At 48.6% G+C, this 17724-nt stretch overlaps 1 protein-coding gene across 5 annotated transcripts in view; it reads left to right on the top strand.

Annotated features, from left to right (window-relative positions):
- The window catches only part of NT5DC4 (5'-nucleotidase domain containing 4), a 66151-nt gene extending 49348 nt beyond the window's left edge, over positions 1-16803 (top strand). For 2 of the 5 annotated variants that reach the window (XM_084804256.1, XM_084804255.1), the window contains 3 exons: positions 2902-3078; positions 3531-3607; positions 11019-16803. In XM_084804256.1, coding sequence (XP_084660382.1) covers positions 2902-3078; positions 3531-3607; positions 11019-11124 — 360 coding nt within the window. In that variant the 3' untranslated portion in view covers positions 11125-16803. The remainder of the gene's footprint in view (positions 1-2901; positions 3079-3530; positions 3608-11018) is intronic. The other 3 variants (XR_014783778.1, XR_014783777.1, XM_084804257.1) reach the window with 3 other exon arrangements.
- The last annotated feature ends 921 nt before the right edge of the window (positions 16804-17724 follow it).

The raw sequence follows: 17724 nt of genomic DNA, 5'->3' as shown, positions 1-17724 counted from the left end.
AAAAACATAAAAAAATTATTTAAAAAGTACTTTCCTTTCCTTGTTCTTGGCTTTGCCCCCACCCTTCTCAGCTCCTGTATTCCTTCCCTTCCCATTTTTGAACTCTATATCATTTCCTTAAAAAAATAAAATATAAATCATTTTCTTTGCTTGCAGGTAGTTCTGTATTTCCTTTTCTTTTCCTCTTGTGTGTCTGTCAGTGTATGTGTGCATGTGTTGTGGTCAAGGAAAGCATTACACACGTCCACATTTCAAAATACAGTGGGCAAAGCACCAGATCTCTTATTTAAATAATACTCCACTGTGTGGCAAAGCAAGCCAGCCCAACGTGAGGCATCTTTGGGGTCTTGGATCCATTGCAGATTTCTGCAACATCCCTGCCGCGTCAATCAAACAGAATACTTCAGAGAGAGCAAGAAGGATATGGATCTAGAAAAGATGGAGCTAGGCACATTAAGTTGACCAGACTTTAGAAATCCAGCAAATTTTTACCACAGGGCAGTGGCATGATTCAATCATCTCTTAAGTCCAAGATGGCAAACTGGCAGTCTACAGCCTGGATGCCAACTTTATGTGGCCCCAGATTACCAAATTTAGTAGTACTAGGGGAGAGGGGTTATTTGCACTTCAAATAAACCAACAGCAGAGATTAGGGATAATGACCTTCAAATCACTGCTTAAACACCGAACAGATTTATGATGTGATTTTGAGTTTCTGAGAACAGCACGTTTTACCTGTGCACAGCACAAAAACTACTGGGCCAAACTGTCTGAAATTTGGCAGCTGGAATCCCCTCCATGGGAGTTGCCAGATCTCCACATTTCATATATTTATCATGAAAAGGTATGGCCGTTTCTATTTTCCAATGCAAGTCAGCGGGAAAACACATATCAGAATGATTTGGATATCCGAATCTCGCTTTGGATCCGAAGCAATGCGGATGGGGTCTGAATTGATCTGAAGCAAAGCAGGGCTGCTTAAGAAGCTCCAAAGCAGCATCTGAAGTGAAGTGGGGGGTCCGTGCACAGCCCTACTTATGAGTACCCAGGGCACAACCTATAGGATTGTGCCCTTGTCCAATATGTCCTTCACCTTAAGATCTAAACATCTCAAGTTATTCACTATTGCTGGCAATTTAAACATCATAACTACCTCCTCCTCAGCCACTTCCTCTTTACTTCTGTCCCCCTATGTTTTAACGTGTTACCATCATCCCATTCTTACCTGGAATGTGTTTTGCTGTTTCAGATGCCAATTTGCCTTCAGTTTATTGATATTCCTACACCTTTTATAGTTTTCACACAGTTAAACTTCTTTCTCTTTCCAGCAGCTCGTTTCCCTCTCTGACTCAGCTTTTCCCTCTTCAACACTTTCCCTCTCTCCTCTTTTAATTCTCTCCTTATTCCACTGTACTGGGTGCATGTCTCTCTTATGTTGCGATAGTATGCTTTGTTTTAATTAAACAATCGGATTTGTCTGGTGCCAGAAAGAAGATAACATTGGCACCAGGCAAACTTCTTGGGGAAAGTGTTCCATATTTGGGCTACCACAGAAAAGGCCTGTTCCTGCACTGCCACTCCACAGACATCTCTTAATAGGGGGCGAGGGGCACAGGGAAGGGCATCAGATGCTGACAGGATCCAAACCTTCCCTGAATTCATACCCCCTTTTTATCTCTCCCGCCATCTGGAGGTTAAGGGCTGTGGAAATTTAAGTGGGGCTGGGAGGGGGTATCATGTGGTAAGCTGGTTATTTGCACCATATGCTTGATGAATATCCCAAGTTTGATGGGTGTTAAGAGCCATTCTGTGATCCAGTTGAGCAACCTGTTTCACAAGAGGACAACATGAGGGCATGCGAGCAATGCTTCTCTCCAGGAGGTAGTATATAGCTATCATGGCTATTGGTCATTGATAACCTTTATCAGCTTTCCTCAATACGGTGCCCTCTAGATGTTTTATACTTCAGTTCCCATCACCCCCAGCCAGCATGGCCAGGATTGCTGGGAGCTGTAGTCCAAAACATCTGGAAGGTACCAGGTTGGGGAAAGTTGGCTTTTATCTTCCATGAATGTCTCTAATCTGTTAAAAGCCTGCCTCGGCTGGTGGCCATCACCCCAGCGGTAACAAATTCTGTTTTAACCATGTGCTGTGTGAAGCACTTCTTTTGTCTGTCCTGGCTCTTCCACTGTTTAACCCTGAGTTCTGGTGTTATGTGAGGGGGAGAAAAATATCTTCATCCATTCTCTACCCCATGCATAATTTTATATGCCTCTATCCTGTCCCTCCTTACCCTTTTTCTAAACTAAAAAGCCCGAATTGCTGTAACTGTTCCTTGTAGGCGAGTTGCTCCAGCCCCTTGATAATTTGTGTTGTTCATTTCTGCACTTTTCCCAGCTCTACAATAGACTTTCTGAGGTGTGATGACCAGAACTGTACACAGTATTCCACATGTGGTTACACTATACATTTGTATAAGGCATTATAATGGCAGTATTATTTCTAATTATCTGCAGCATGGATAAAGGCAGCTTTATCTGTGAGCCTTTTTCTTAATACCTCCTTTCATCATAAAGACAAAACCCTGTGTGCATTTTCTTGTGAGGAGGATCCATTAACTTCAGTGAAGCTTGCCTTCTCCACCTGGACTGCATAAAAATGTCTCATGAGCGATTTGCAAAACTCTGCATGCGTGCAGTTCCCACTGGCAGGAGGCAGCTGGTTCCTGGAAATGAGGCTGTGGCTCCCATCAGGCTCATTTTGTGCGACAGCAGAAGAAGGCTGATCCTTTCTGCTCTGCGGCCAAGGTCACAGGCCCAAGAGCCACCCTCCATGCCTAGGCTTGACCCTCAGGGGAAATCCCCTTGCAGGCTGACTGAGCTCTGGGTCTTTCTCTTGCAGAAAGTTACCCATGAAATGGACATGTGCTACGGGAAGATGGGCAGCCTCTTCCGCTGTGGCTCCCGCCAGACACTCTTTGCCAGTCAGCTGATGCGCTACGCAGATCTCTACGCCGCCTCCTTCGTTAACTTCCTGTATTATCCTTTCAGCTACCTTTTCCGGGCACCACCTACCCTGGTACGTGCATGAAGGCTGGGGAGGGTGGAGATAAGGGTGCTGCCAAACTGAGGGAGGGCAGGTGGGTCAAGTTTAAGAATATAGGAAGCTGTCTTACACGGAGTCAGACAATTAGTCCTTCCAGCTCAGTACTGTCGACACTGACTAACAGCCATGGCTCTCCAGGGTTTCAGGCAAGATCTCCTGGTCCAAAGGGAGATGGCGGGGATTGAACCCGGGACCTTCTGCATGCAGACAGGGGCTCTGCCACTGAGCTACAGCCCCTCCTGGGGCGTCCTCAGTTCTCTAGGTCAGGAAAGAGTGAGAGGCCTATTCCTCTGCAGGCCTGTTCCTGTGCGGCCCTCTGCCAGGGGCTTCTGTCCACCTCTGCAGGGAGGCTTGTGTTGTCTGTGGGCAGCTGTGCCTGCCTTGTGCTCCCACTGACAGTGTTGTGCCAATCCCATCTCCATCAGATGCCCCATGAATCAACTGTGGAGCACGTGCGGCAGGACTCCTCGCAGGACATCGGATGCACCAGCTTAGGCAGCAGGTAAGTAGTCGGTTGTCTTCATGTGCTCCCTGTTTGCGCTATCACCACCCCCGCATTCTTGGCCCTTCTCTCTTGTGGCTTTAAGTCCTGCTCTGCTGCGATCTGGGTCAGAACATGCTCTGGGGCCCGCTGTCTCATGTCTGCTTCCCTGGCCAGCTGGGCCAAGTCTCAAGAAACAACACTGGCAAGGACCAAAGCTCTTTGTCCCCAAACACACCACTGACTACGTGCAGTAATGGGTTAGGGCCCTGGGTAGAGACTGAAGTCAAAATGCTCCAGGGATACTCGTGTAAGGTAAGGCTGGGAAGAAGAGATACACAAGATGGTAAAAATAAGGACAGGTTGCTCACCTGTAACTGCAGTTTTTCAGGTAGTCGCCTCGGCAGTCGTACACGTGGTTTCTGTGCTGAGAAAGCTTTAGGCAGGAAGTCCACCCCACACCTACAGCACATCCTCAAGAGGCATGGCTCCCATTTGCCTCTCAGTTTTTGGAGACGATTATAGCAGCCCAGAGACCGTGTAAGCAGCCTGCTACTCAAGCACCTACAGAGGAGATTAAATGGTGTGGGTGTGGGTTGGTTGGTTGTGTGAATGCACAGACGACCATTTGAAGAACTACAGTTACAGTTAAGCAACCTGCCCTCCTTGTTCATGGTCTCTGGCCATTACATGTGTATGTGATTCGCAAGCTCACTTAGCAGTGGGCAGGTGCCTCGTGATAGCAGCAAAGAAAGCACCGCCCCTCCTGAATGCAGCATCCACCCTGGCATGACCGTTCACATGGAGGTGTCCTAGCAAGGTGAAAGGCTAAGACTATGTGGCAGCCCTGCACAAGTCTGTCTTGAAAAAATCACTAGAAGTGACAGCCTGTGGACAGTGGACTATGGGTGGTTGTAGGTGGGCCACTTTGTAACACAACTTCATTACCGAGGTGGAGAGATACAAGCTGAATATGAGCCAATGATGTGATGTGGCTGCAAAAAAGGCAAATGCTATTTTGGGCTGCATTAATAGAAGCTTGGCTTCCAAATCCCAGGAAGTACTAGTTCCCCTCTACTCAGCACTGGTTAGGCCTCATCTGGAGTACTGTGTCCAGTTCTGGGCACCACACTTTAAGAAGGATGCAGACAACCTGGACAGGGTTAAGAGGAGGGCAACAAAGATGATCAGGGGACTGGAAACAAAGCGCTATGAAGAGAGTCTGAAAGAACTGGGCATGTTTAGCCTTGAGAAGAGAAGACTGAGGGGAGATATGATAGCGCTCTTCAAGTACTTGAAAGGTTGTCACAGAGAAGAAGGCCAGGATCTCTTCTTGATCATCCCAGAGTGCAGGACACGGAAGAATGGGCTCAAGTGACAGGAAGCCAGTTTCCGGCTGAACATCAGGAAAAACGTCCTGACGGTTAGAGCAAGATGACAATGGAATCCATGACCTGGGGAGGTGGGGGGCTCTCCCACACTGGAGGCGTTCAAGACGAGGCTGGAGAGCCATCTGTGAGGGATGCTCTGACTCGTATTCCTGCATTGGGCGGGGGGTTGGACTCGGTGGCCTTGTGGGCCCCTTCCAGCCCTGCCTTTCTGTGATTCTGTGAGAGATGCTGGGAGGCTTTTTTTGGGTTCCTCATAGCAGACAAAGAGTCTGCTAGTCTTGCAAAAAGCAGTGTGGTCCAGATGATAGGTGATGCCCCTGCAAAGTTCAGGATACGAAGAGAAATCTCCAGCATGGAGGATGGATCCAGAAAGACCAGTAATGTTATATCTTGATTGAGGTGAAAAGATGAGACAAGTTTGGGGAGAAACGTGATATCTGGCCAGAGGGTGACCTTAACTTTGTGAAGGACCAGGCACGGCAGATCAGACTTGGAAGGTACACAGCACAGTCAGTAGTAACAGGAAATGTGTATTTCAGGGTTATCAGCTGGAGGCCGCAAAGTGGCTAGCGGCTACAAGGGTTTGCTCATAAAAGAGGACAGCATCACCGGAAAACTCTAAGCAGCGATCGGTGTCAAAGCAGATGAATACATGTTAGGCAGTCCCCTCAGAAATCGCTGGACAACAGCGAGAGAGAAAAGGGAGGAGATTTCTACAGGGCAGTGAAACACCAAGATTACCATGAGGTAAATCCTGAGCAAGGAAACTGAGGCCTTGCAATTTAAGGGAGAGTAGAAGCAGAACATCCAGCAACAGGGAGATGAAGGGGTCAAAGCCACGATCTGACACAAAGGACATGAAGCACGTCTACTTCGCCTCATACATTCAGCAGCGAAAGGTTTCATCGCAGCATCTACTGCTTGTTGAAGGTCTGGGGCGAAGGCCAGCACTGATGTCAAACTGTGAGCCACAGAGAGTGGATGTCCAGATGACAAAGCCGCCCGTGCTGCTGCGGGCGGAGGCAGGCCCTCTGCGACCAAGGGGCGGGGCAACCCACAGCCGGCAGCGTCGCCCGGCACAGTTCTTCTACTGGCGCTTCACCAACACCTTTGCGCTTCATGGAGTTGGCAGGACTAGAGGAGGTGGCTTTGCCATCTATAGAGGAAGGCATCTCTTAGGGACTCAGTACCCGCTCCTGCCACGTTGCAAAACCACAGATAATTACAATTCTGAGCAGTAGTGAAGAGGTCTACCTGAAGTTCCCCCCGCCCCGGACCAAAGGGATGGCGTGTAATCTTTGCAGCCAACATCCATTTGTGGGAGCTGGCAGTGAGTGGAGCTCAGAAGGTCAGCAGGGGGGTTGCCCTTCCTGGCTGGGTGCCTGGTGATCAGGACTCTCAACTGTAACCTGGCAAGTGGGGTGACAGCGGTGACGGCTGCCATCAACCCCCGCTGCTTCTGGGCAGTGGCTGCAGAAGCCATGGTCTTGTGGGAGTCATCGCTCTTTCGAGAGGGATCTTGGTCAGGCCTGGCCTGGCTGGAAGTCCAGTTTGGCCCCTGGGATATGGTAGGTGTCAGATGGATTTTGCCATGCTGACCCAGAGGCCAAAATGGCAGAGGGAGGGTCGCTATGATAACCATCCGGACTGGCTCGTGGAGAGCGGGCTGTTGGAGCTCGGAGGCAGAAAAACACCTTTCTGACCCTTGTACTGGACCACAGTCCAGTGTGAGGGTGGGTGCCTGGTGAATGGGAGGTTCCATGGGAGGAGCCTCTGTGTCAGGAACAAGAGCTGGGAGCAGGGGGGAAAGGGCTGCTGTGCTACTCCAATGTCTGTTTTCTGCGCAGTTGCCTTCGTTTTCTGAACACTGTTCCAAGTATTGTCCCAGCTCAGCACTAAAAATCCTTCTCCCCAGGCAAATGTCCTCCTCCTTAAGGCTGCATGGCAGTTTGCTGCTGAATTTCAGGAGCAAACCACCCATAGGTTTTGCTGCTACATCACCAAACTCGGTGGCAGCCCCTGCGGGGGGGGGGGGGGGCACATGCAACCTCTGTGTCGCCCACGCCTGGGTTACATCATTTCCTGATACAACTGTGGTGACCAGTGTCGGTGATGGAAAACAACAGAGCTTACGTGGAGCAAATGTGTCACATGGCCAAATCCCTGGAGTTGGTATTGATTGCACTACCTTCCATTCCTTCCTCCTAGTTCAGTCTCTGCCTGTTCTGCCAGCTCCACCTCTCCTATCATCACCCATTCCGATCTTGTTCAAGGTGAGGCAGGCCCTGGATCCCCCCCCCCTCAAATGCAGTGCAGATTATTGGCCCAGCTTCAGAAAGAGAGATCAGGGAGCCATCACCTGGTCAGTTGTTCGGGGATGCCCGGCCCCTCCTCAGCCCGTCCGCTACCAATTGCCTTGTCTTCAAGCAGAGTGAGGCCCGAGGGGCCTTTGGTGCCTGCTAAGCTCCAGAGCCTGCTCCTCGAGGGGCCTGTGCCACAGGGTCACTCTTGGCTGAGAGCGACTGCGTCGAGCTCTGGTAACGTGGGCAGCCCTTATATGCCCCTTTCCGAGCCATGACACACACAGGGAGCGGCGCACCTGTCAGGAGGCGGTAATTTGCTCTTCCATTTGGAGTGCTTCCTGAAAGGGGCTTTTAAGGCCACAAGCCCCGAGGCAATCAAGGAAAGGCAAACTAGATGCGAAGGAACAGAAGCCCAAACCCCAAAGACTATCAGACAATAGCAGAGAAATAAAAAATAAAAGTAGAACTTGGCTCAGTCTCCTTCTCAAGCCCCCGGCAATGCTGCTGCTGCTGCAGGAAAAAGAAACGGAGGGGGAAGTGGAGCCACACCCCTTGAGCGCGCAGAGCTGGTGTGGGGAGGGCTTCCAGTCTGAGCGCTCTGAGCGATAGAATGTTCTCGACCGAGGCCCTGCCCAGGTGCGGAACCCACGTGCGTGACGCACAGAGGCCACAAAGAACTTTAGGGTTAAAAGATGTAAAAATCTGAGTCATGCCAGCTGGAAGGGTGAAGCAGGGATCTGGCTTCTCTCAGCCATTCCATTTATTTTATTATTAATGATTATATATTGCTTAATGTAGTAGAATCATAGAATAGTAGGGTTGGAAGGGGCCTACAAGACCATCGAGTCCAACCCCCTGCTCAATGCAGGAATCCAAGTCAGAGCATAGTAAAATCCCTAAGCAGGTAACATATAACAATATTGAAATCACAGCATTAAGATACAATATTAAAACAATTTCCGCTACAGTAACAAAATGTTGGTTTTAATATTGGCGCCTGAATGCAATTAACACTCTTGGATCCCATGAGCCCAGACACTATGGGACTTTTTCAACAGGGCTAAAACAAGGTAGTTGATTGAAGACTGACCTCTTAGCTAGGAAAAACAGCTGGATCTGGCGTCAGGGGCCAGAAACACACGGAGGTCTGCCTCATCCAGTGGGGCATAGTTACTGAAAGAGGATTTGTCTCTTATGCTAGCTATATATAAAAAAAGTTCACTTGGGTAACAGTTACCTTTTAAAATGTAAGCTACCTTGCAAGCCCATTTTTGGGCTACAAAGCAGGATATAAACATTTCAAATATATACACTGTACAACTTTGGATAGGATCATAGAATAGTAGAGTTGGAAGGGGCCTACAAGACCATCGAGTCCAACCCCCTTCTCAATGCAGGAATCCAAGTCAGAGCAGCCTGACAGACGGCTGTCCAGCCTCGTCTTGAATGCCTCCAGTGTGGGAGAGCCCCCCACCTCCCTAGGGAATGAGCTCCATTGTTGTATTGCTCTAACAGTCAGGAAGTTTTTCGTGATGATCAGCTGGAATCTGGCTTCCAAGTTACAGGAACAGTCACCCAAAGGTAACTGTAATCCAAGTGAACTTTGAAGAATTGATGCTTTCAAACTGTGGTGCTGGAGAAGACTCTTACGAGTCCCCTGGACTGCAAGGAGGTCAAATCAGTCCATCCTAAAGGAAATCAACCCTGACTTCTCATTGGAAGGACAGATACTGAAGCTGAAGCTCAAACATTTTGGCCACCTAATGCGAAGAGAAAACTCTCTGGAAAAGACCCTGATGCTGGGAAAGACTGAAGGCAAAAGGAGAAGGGGACGGCCGAGGATGAGATGGCTAGATAGCATCACTGATGCAATGAATATGGACTTGAGCACACTCCGGGAGAGAGCGGAGGACAGGAAGGCCTCGCATGCTATGGTCCACGGGGTCACGAAGAGTCGGACACACCTGAACGACTGAACAACAAAGAATAAGAAAAAGAGACAAATCCTCTTTCGGTAACTATGACCTCCCTGTGCTTCTGACCCCTGAGGATGATCTAGGCAGGGTGCAAATTAATGGGAAAGTTTACATTATTTGAGGTGGATTCGATGAGAAACTAACTGGCTGGCTTTTCCTTCTGTGGAATTTAAATCTAGTAATTGTTTCTAAGTAGATATACATCGGTTTATGCAACTCGTACACAGATTTGCAGTGCTGGGACCTGAATCTTTAACTGCCTTGCAACATCCCTAATCCAGATTACCAGGAATTATGTACGTACAACTCGTGAAGGGAGAGTGCTCTCCTGGAAAGCTGGAATGGCTGATTCAGTGGGGCTGCCGTCTGGAGGACAACGAAGTGCAGGACATTAGATCACAGCTAGGGTATAGCACATGCCCCAGAAAACAAGCTAAAAGAGTCTACTGTTGAAGAACAGCGGGACCTGCCCAAAGAGCCTGTGGCACCTTAAAGACACTCACCTGATTCACACAATCGCAGGGTGGTTCATAAGCCACAGTGGCTTGTTAACCATCCTGTGTGTCCTAGTTGTGTGCCAGCCAGATTTGCATAATCTTGCTGGTGTGGCTTGTTGTGATTTCTGAACCTGGCGCGGTTGGTTGGGGTGGTTAACGAATGACCCCAAACCCATGGCCTGTTTTAGGGTTGCTGTAAATCTGGCTGCCACACAATCAGCATGTGCAAGGTGGCTAACAAGCCACTGCGGCTTATTGACCACCCTGTGATTGTGCGAACCAGCCCACTGACCGGGTTTGCATGATCCCAGAGGAGGAAATAAGCTATGGTGGGTTATTTTGCTCGCCACATGTGCAGGCTGCATGCTGAAGGGTTTGCAGAATGACCCTCCCAGCACAGCTTGCCGTGTTGTGCGAAGCCAGCGAGGGTGGCTTGCTGCTGTGGCTAACAAGCCACCAGAACCCATAGGCTGTAGGGAGCGTTCTGAGGTGGCTTATTTCCCCCTCCATCATCGTGCAGACAGGCCCATTGGCTTCACTTGCAGAGCCAACCTGGTTTGGGATTCTTCTTTTATCTTCATATCTCCACAGCAAATAAGATGAGAACATCAGAACAAAAACAACCACCCACCCAACATTTTGTTCATGGTTTTAAAATCGTCTTTGCTTACAGGGTCAACCAGGTTTGGAATTCTCCCTTCATAAGTTGAGCCACAGACCCTGATCTTTCCGCTAGAAGTTAAATAGTTTCATGTATTCTTGCTGTTATTTGTTAGTCTCCCTTATTCAACGTTGTCAAGCAACTTGGATGTATGCCATTCATTGTTAATGCAACCACAGGTCTTCTGGGTAGCGGTGGTGGTAAAGTGAATCCTTTTTAGTTCTGTTCCTACCCTAAAATCAACTTTGATTTATATGTATATATAAAACACACACACACACACACACACAATTGTAAGTAATTTGTTATCACCAATTACTGATGAATTGTCATAGGCTGTACTTCTTGGATTTCATTGCCATTTAACCTCACTATTTACATTTCCCTCACCTTACGCTCATGTGTATGTATGCCACCTGAGGATAACAATTCATACATTTGGTGATGTGGGCTCCAGACCACAAAAGCTCCACCGTAGTAACTGTGTTAGTTACGCAACTTTCTGAAGTAGCCGTTAATAGTCTGTAGCAGGAAAATGTGCTTTTCCTGCTTCAAGCACCCAGGATGCTTGAAGCACATTGAGGATTGCCTTTCTCCCCTGCAGAAGCTCCAGAGCACTTTCCAGGAAGCCAGTGATGACGAGGATGACAGCTGAATCCCCACCCTCCCCAAACTGTGACGCCGAAGGGAAACCCAACTGTAGTCTTTGACTTAAGCTGCTAGCAAAGGGGGAATGGAGCAGAACACTGAAATCCTGCCCTCTTGCCCCAGCATCACGAGCAAGCCCCATGCTACGAGACTCCCCAGGTTCCAGAGGTAGGCCAGGGACTCCGCTCAGCTTCTCAGCAGGAGCACCAGTCCAACTAGCTTCCGGGAGGCTTCTGATGAAGAGCCCCAAATGCCCACGACTGCTGTTTCTCTGCTTTGCACAAAGGAGACACCCCAGTCACTTCAGCAGCAAGAGTTGAAGCTTTCCAGTGACCAGCATCAGCCAAGCCTCTTCCACCTGCTTCTGACACCTTGCCTCTGAAGACCCCCCTGTGCAGGCCTGACATAGAGAAACCATCAGTATGGTGCCTCAGCACAACTGATTCCAAAGATTAGTAGCAAAGCAAGCTGATGCTGGTCAGTCTTTCCTCCTGAGCTCTGAGGAATCAAGAACTAAAACTGCCGCTAGGGGCTGACCCTGACTTCGTTTCCGGCCTCGCCCTTGGTTGACCCCTCCACCGCCATTGCGTTAGGTGCAACCCTCTTCCTTGTGCACATGTGAGGCTCCCTGAAGATGTCCCAGCATCTTCCTGGCAGCATCCCAAGGGTCAAGCCAGCAGGCACACTCCCATGTGACAGGGGTCTTCCAAGGACTGAAGCTGCTGGCTCTGGTGCCGCCCCCTGGCCTCAGAAATGCTTCCGGCGTGGCAGAGAGTCTCGGGGCAAGGCCACCTTCAGCAAGCTGGCATGCAACTATCACTGAAGCTCGGAGGAAGAGAGGCAGCCTTTCTAGGACTGCAGGCAATTCGTGTAGTACTTCGCTTGCAGGGGCATGGATTCGAGTTTGAAGTGACCTACGACCATAGCCCTGAATGAGCTTAAAAGAAAAAAGGAAGCAAGGCCAAAGGAGAGTTTTGATCAGGGCCGTGCATCGCTTCGGTGCCAAATCCGAATACCGAAGTGAATCGGGCTGCTTCGGGCATGCCTTGTTGAAATCCGAAGAGGATCAGAACAGCACCAAGACGGTCTGAAGCGCAGCAGATCGCTGCTGAAGGGCCTCGGAGGTTTGGAGGTATTCTGAAGCCTTCCGAAGCCCAGACAGCCTGTCTCTAAATGTATCAACTTGCGAAAGATCGGGGGGGGGGGGAGGGGTGAGCCTTGGCGAATGGCAACTCTGGTTGCCAAATTAGGGCTGAACTTAACCCAGCAGTCTCCAATCAGTGACAGTGGTGGTGGTGGAGTAACGTATATATTGGAGATCAGCCTGCGCTCGTTTCATTGTGTGAGAGAGCGCTGGCTAGAGAGAGTTGGCTGGATCTGTGTGGTGTGCGTCAGACTGCAGCTTCGTTGTTCTTCTTCCTTCCCACCCTTCTCAATTCAACAATTCCCTTTCTTTTCTAGATTCTTTATTTTTAAAAACCAAAAACATTTAAAAAGTACTTTAGTTTCCTCCTTTCCTTGCCTTGTTCTTTGGCTCCCCCCCCCCATCTCAATTCACCGTTCTAATTAGTTCTTTCTTTCTTTCTCTCTCTCTCTCTCTCTCTTGATTCTTTATATATATTTTTTAAATACTTTAGTTTCGTTGCCTTATTCTTTGGCTCCCCCACCCACCCACCTACGCTTCTCACTTCCTGTATTCTTTCCCTTCCCATTTTTAAACTCTGTATTTTTTCCCTTTAAAAAAATCAATATTTTTAAACACTTTTAATCTTCTGTTAGGATTATAGATAGCGTACTGTACTCCTCCCCCCTTGCTTTTAGGTAGTTATCTGCTTTTCTTTTGCTGTCGTGTGTCTGCGCGTGCGCGCTTGCGTTGTGGTCAAGCAAACAGTGAGTAGCAAAGCACTACACACAAGTCCACATTTCAAAATACAGTGGGCAAAGCACTACACACATTAAGGGTGCAGTCCTATTCAGATAGTGGCCGGAGAAGCACGGAGGGGATCGTTCCCTCCGCGCTTCTCCTGCCCTGCATTTTCGGCTAGACAGCCAATTGCAGCTGTCTAGCTGTGGGAGGGCTGAGCGGGGGAGGAGGCTGCTGTACGACACACTGGATGTGTCGTACAAGCATTTCCACCCTCCCCACTGCGGAATGCCCCTTTTTGGCTGCTCCATGCTCCTCTTGTGAGCGTGGAGGACGGGGTTGTTCCACGCTGCCTCCAAGGCAGTGCGGAATTGGGGGGAGGCTGGTTCTCATAGAATAGTTGCGTCGGAAGGGGCCTATAATCTGGCTTCGTGTGACTTGATTCCATGTCCTGCATTCTGGGATGATCGAGAAGAGATCCTGGCCTTTCTCTCTGCAGGCTCTGAGGTCGGTTCCCGGAAAACCAGATATCCTATGGCCATCTAGCCGCTGTCTAGTGGTCATAGGATTGCTCCCTAACATATATTATTTAAATTTAATACTAAACTGTGTTGCAAATCAAGCCCAATATGAGGCATCTTTGGGGTCTTGGCATGGGGGCTGCCTGTTGCCCAGATTTCATGCACTTCTGTGCAACCAGTGAAAAGTTATAGCTCTTTGCTTTGAGAGTTTGTGTTGAAAAAAGCACATTTTAGCACAAAAACTACTCTGTTTTCCCAGGTAATGTGAATTCCATTCAGCCAGAGCCTGAGGTCATCCACTGTGAAGCTGAACAGGAAAGCAGTACTAGGAAGGAGGGGTTATTTTGCACTTCAAAGAAAGCTACACCAGTGACCTCCTCCTAATCACTACTTAAATGCCTAACTTCTCTGATTATCCCTTTATGACCTTTGGTTTGAGTTTCTGAGAAGAGCACATTTTACCTGTGCCTAGAACAAAAACTGCACCTAAGAAAAAGAAACCAAATGCATAAGATGGGGGATATATGGCTCAACAACACTACAAGTGAGAAGGAACTTGGAACTGTTGTCGATCACAAGCTGAATATGAGCCAACAATGAGATGTGGCTGCAAAAAAGGCAAATGCCATTTTGGGCTGCATTAATACAAGCACAGCTTCCAAATCCCGGGAAGTACTAGTCCCCCTCTACTCAGCACTGGTTAGGCCTCATCTGGAGACTGTGCCCAGTTCTGGGCACCAACCACACTTTAAGAAGGATGCAGACAAGCTGGAGAGGGTTCGGAGGAGGGCAACAAAGATGATTGGGCCTGGAAGCAAAGCCCCATGAAGAGAGACTGAAAGAACTGGGCATGTTTAGCCTTGAGAAGAGAAGGCTGAGGGGAGACAGGATAGCACTCTTCAAGTCCTTGAAGGGTTGACCCAGAGAAGAAGACCAGGATCTCTTCTCGATCATCCCAGAGTGCAGGACATGGAATCATGGGCTCAAGTTACAGGAAGCCAGATTCCGGATGAACATCAGGAAAAACTTCCTGATTGTTAGAGCAATACGACAATGGAACCCATGACCTAGGGAGGCGGTGGGCTCTCCCACACTGGAGGCAATGAAGATGAGGCTGGACGGCCATCTGTCAGGGATGCTCTGACTTGGACTGCTGCATTGAGCAGGGGGTTGGACTTGATGGGCTTGTAGGCCCCTTCCAACCGTACTATTCTATGATTCTAGTGGGCCAAACTGTCTGAGGTTTGGCAGCTTGAATGACCCACGTTAGGGCTGCCAGGTGCCCAGATTTCATGCACTTCTGTGAAACCAGTGAAAAGTTAAAGCTCTTTGCTTTGAGAGTTTTTGTTGAAAAAATCACATTTTACCTGCGTCTAAGCACAAAAACTACTGGGCCAAACTGTCTGAATTTTGGAATGTGGAATTCCCTCCATGGGGGCTGCCAGATCCCCAGTGTCATGTATTTATCATGCAAACTGAAAAAGTTACGGCCATTTTTATTTTCCAGTAGACGACAATAGGAAAATAACAAATCTGAATAATTCGGATACTCAAATCTTGCTTCAGATCCAAGTCTGAAGCAGACTGGGTCTGAATTGGTTTGAAGTGAAACCGCGCTGATTTGGAAGGTCTGAATCAGCATCCAAAGTGAAGCGAGGGGACGACGACTCCATGCACAGTCCTAGTTTTGATGCTCAACACATCATGCTTGCTTGCTGGATTCTTAAGTGAGAAATTCCGAACAGAAATTAAGCGAAATACAGGAAATCTAAATGGGATGCCAACTCAAGTGATATGCTGGTCGTAGGCACATGCCAGCCAGGTCTTTGGTTTAGCTGGAAGGGGATTAGGGGGAGATTTAGCAATGCCAGACCCAGGAAACCAGCCCCCCCCCCCTTTCTGAAATGTACTGTGGCAGCAAAGACCCAGTCCATAGCACCCCTTTCTCTGCCTGCGCCCATGCAAGAGTGGTCCGGGGGGGGGGGCTGGGCAAGGCCCGCAGGACTCATGTTCCTTCCACTGAGGCTGCCGCTTCTTCTTTTGCTCATAGGCCTTCTGCGCAGCCTTGCTGTGAGATAAGGATGCAACATTACTTAACATTTCCTAAAACAATATGTGTAGTAGATCTGTTTCTTTAGTGGTATAAATGAGAATAAAAATGCCTAACTTCTGAGAGGGTTTTTATAGAATATTTATATATTTCCAGGCTACGTACACAGGAAAAAGAGAGGAACAGGAAGCGCGAAATGCCAGGTCTCTTGGGGAAGGGCCCTGCTGCTTTATACTGTGTTCTTGGCATGGCAACAAGTTCAAGGTTTCTGGGTGGCATTTGCCTGAGGGAATGGAGGACAGTCACAAACCTAGCATTTCCACCTCCTCAGGCAGAGCATCATTATTACGGAACACAAACCGACTTCCGTTATCCATAATTTCATCAAGGGAAGACACAACCGGATCGTGTCCCTCGGCATCTCTGGATAGCCACAGCACGTTCTATCTGCAGGGAATGCCGCACTGCAGTTAAGAGCTTCATGTCTGGCCGCATATTCGGTTCTTTTGCTCTGAAAGGTGCACAGAGAGAGAGAAACTGAGCATAGCTGAGGTTAGAAATCTCCCCACCCCAACAAAGACAGTTCCTGAAAAACCACCCTGCCCACTGGGACCAGCAGCTAATGCCTTTGAGCTCCTCTGCATGGAAAGCCCCAGTTTCTCTCCCCACAAACCAGAATTTTGTAGTGTAAAGCTGTGATTCAAATCAAGCACAGTTGTATCCATCTGTTTTGTCTGCTTGTCCCTTCTGTGGCCACTGGCTAAGAGTTAGGCAGAGCACTGATGCCTGGACTCTGGGAAGAGGAAAGGCTCTGGCAGCGGGGAAGCTGCATCTGCACGGGGCAACTGGAGGGATGAGGCACCCACACAGCCACGCCCTTCTGTCAGCCAGAGGTGGGCAGACTTGTGGGGTCTGCTTCTGAGTATTTTAGAACTCAGTACATGGCATGTGGATGGGGCCTGCTGCCCCCAGCCCCTGGGAGCATAAACGAACATGTGCTAATTTAGATGTACAGATGCAAATCACTGTAATGTAAATAGAAATACACCTTACCATACTGAGGCCAGATGAGCTCTCAGTGCCAATAAGATGTCTGAGACTGAATGTCAGCAGGTGAAGCTTTGCCCCCCACACAGGTGTTGAAGGCACACGCCCTGCTCTCCTCCCATGCTGCTCTGGGTAGCTCCTCACAACTGGCTACCCAGAGATGCTGAAGGGCCACCACATGACAGCATGGCATGTCGGACTGGGGTGCGCGTGTATGTGCACGTATGCAAACGTGCCAAGAGAGAGGTAAGATTTTCATGCTTGGATACATTCAAAATCAAATTCTCAAGAAGCAAGCACTATATTCTAAGAGCATTTGTTGTGGTTACTAATATACACTTCATAATAACTATAGCAATATCAGCAGCACAGCCCAAACAGACACCTTTTCTTTTTTTGAGCGAAAAAGGTTTGAGCCTCTGACACGAACATTCCCATTTAAGTGTTTACAGTAGTAGTGGTGATTCACCCACAAAATCCCCCCATGGGTGGGAAAGCAATCCCCCCCCCCCCGTTGCTGCTACAATCAACGTAACAGCCTCCGCAACTGCATTTCCCTAAAAAAACCAAGATACGAAGTAACTGAACAACACTGGACTACACTGCAGGACTGACATACAATACTCTCAGCTCCACACCCAACCCCAATTTTGATATATAACAGAACTGGTCTACTTTGCAGGGCTAACATAACCCCTGCTCTCTCAACTATAATGCCCCCACTCCCCAAAATATGGATGGACTTCATTTGCGTAGTATTTTTTAAATCAAACTAATTTTTTTGTTTCGTTTTGCATGAAATTAAGCCAGAGTTTGCTGCTGCTACCTTTTGCTTTTTGGTGGACTACAGCCCAGGCAGTTTTCTCAACTGAATTTCTCCACTGTTTTCTTTTGGTCATTTTTCTACGAGACAAGACTGAAAATTGGGTTCACGTGAACCATGCAGCCCTTTCTCCACACAATGAGCGCAAGTGTGACTCTAGACAAGGGGATGGACAACCTGGTGTCCTCCAAGTATTTTTGACAACTCCTATAAACCCTCACCACTGGCCATTCTGTCTGGGGATGATGATGGGATGATGGGAGTTGTAGTATACACATCTGGAGGTTGCCTATCACTGCTCTAGACTTTTCTCCATAGCATGGCTTCCCTAAACATCAGTCACAGCTGTAACTTCAC

Source organism: Heloderma suspectum, chromosome 6 (genome assembly GCF_057233095.1).
Source record: "Heloderma suspectum isolate Gila_16-S chromosome 6, 16-S_ref, whole genome shotgun sequence".
Classification (NCBI taxonomy): domain Eukaryota; kingdom Metazoa; phylum Chordata; class Lepidosauria; order Squamata; family Helodermatidae; genus Heloderma; species Heloderma suspectum.
Note: the sequence above shows the minus strand (reverse complement) of the source record. Positions and strands in the feature narration are given on the sequence as shown.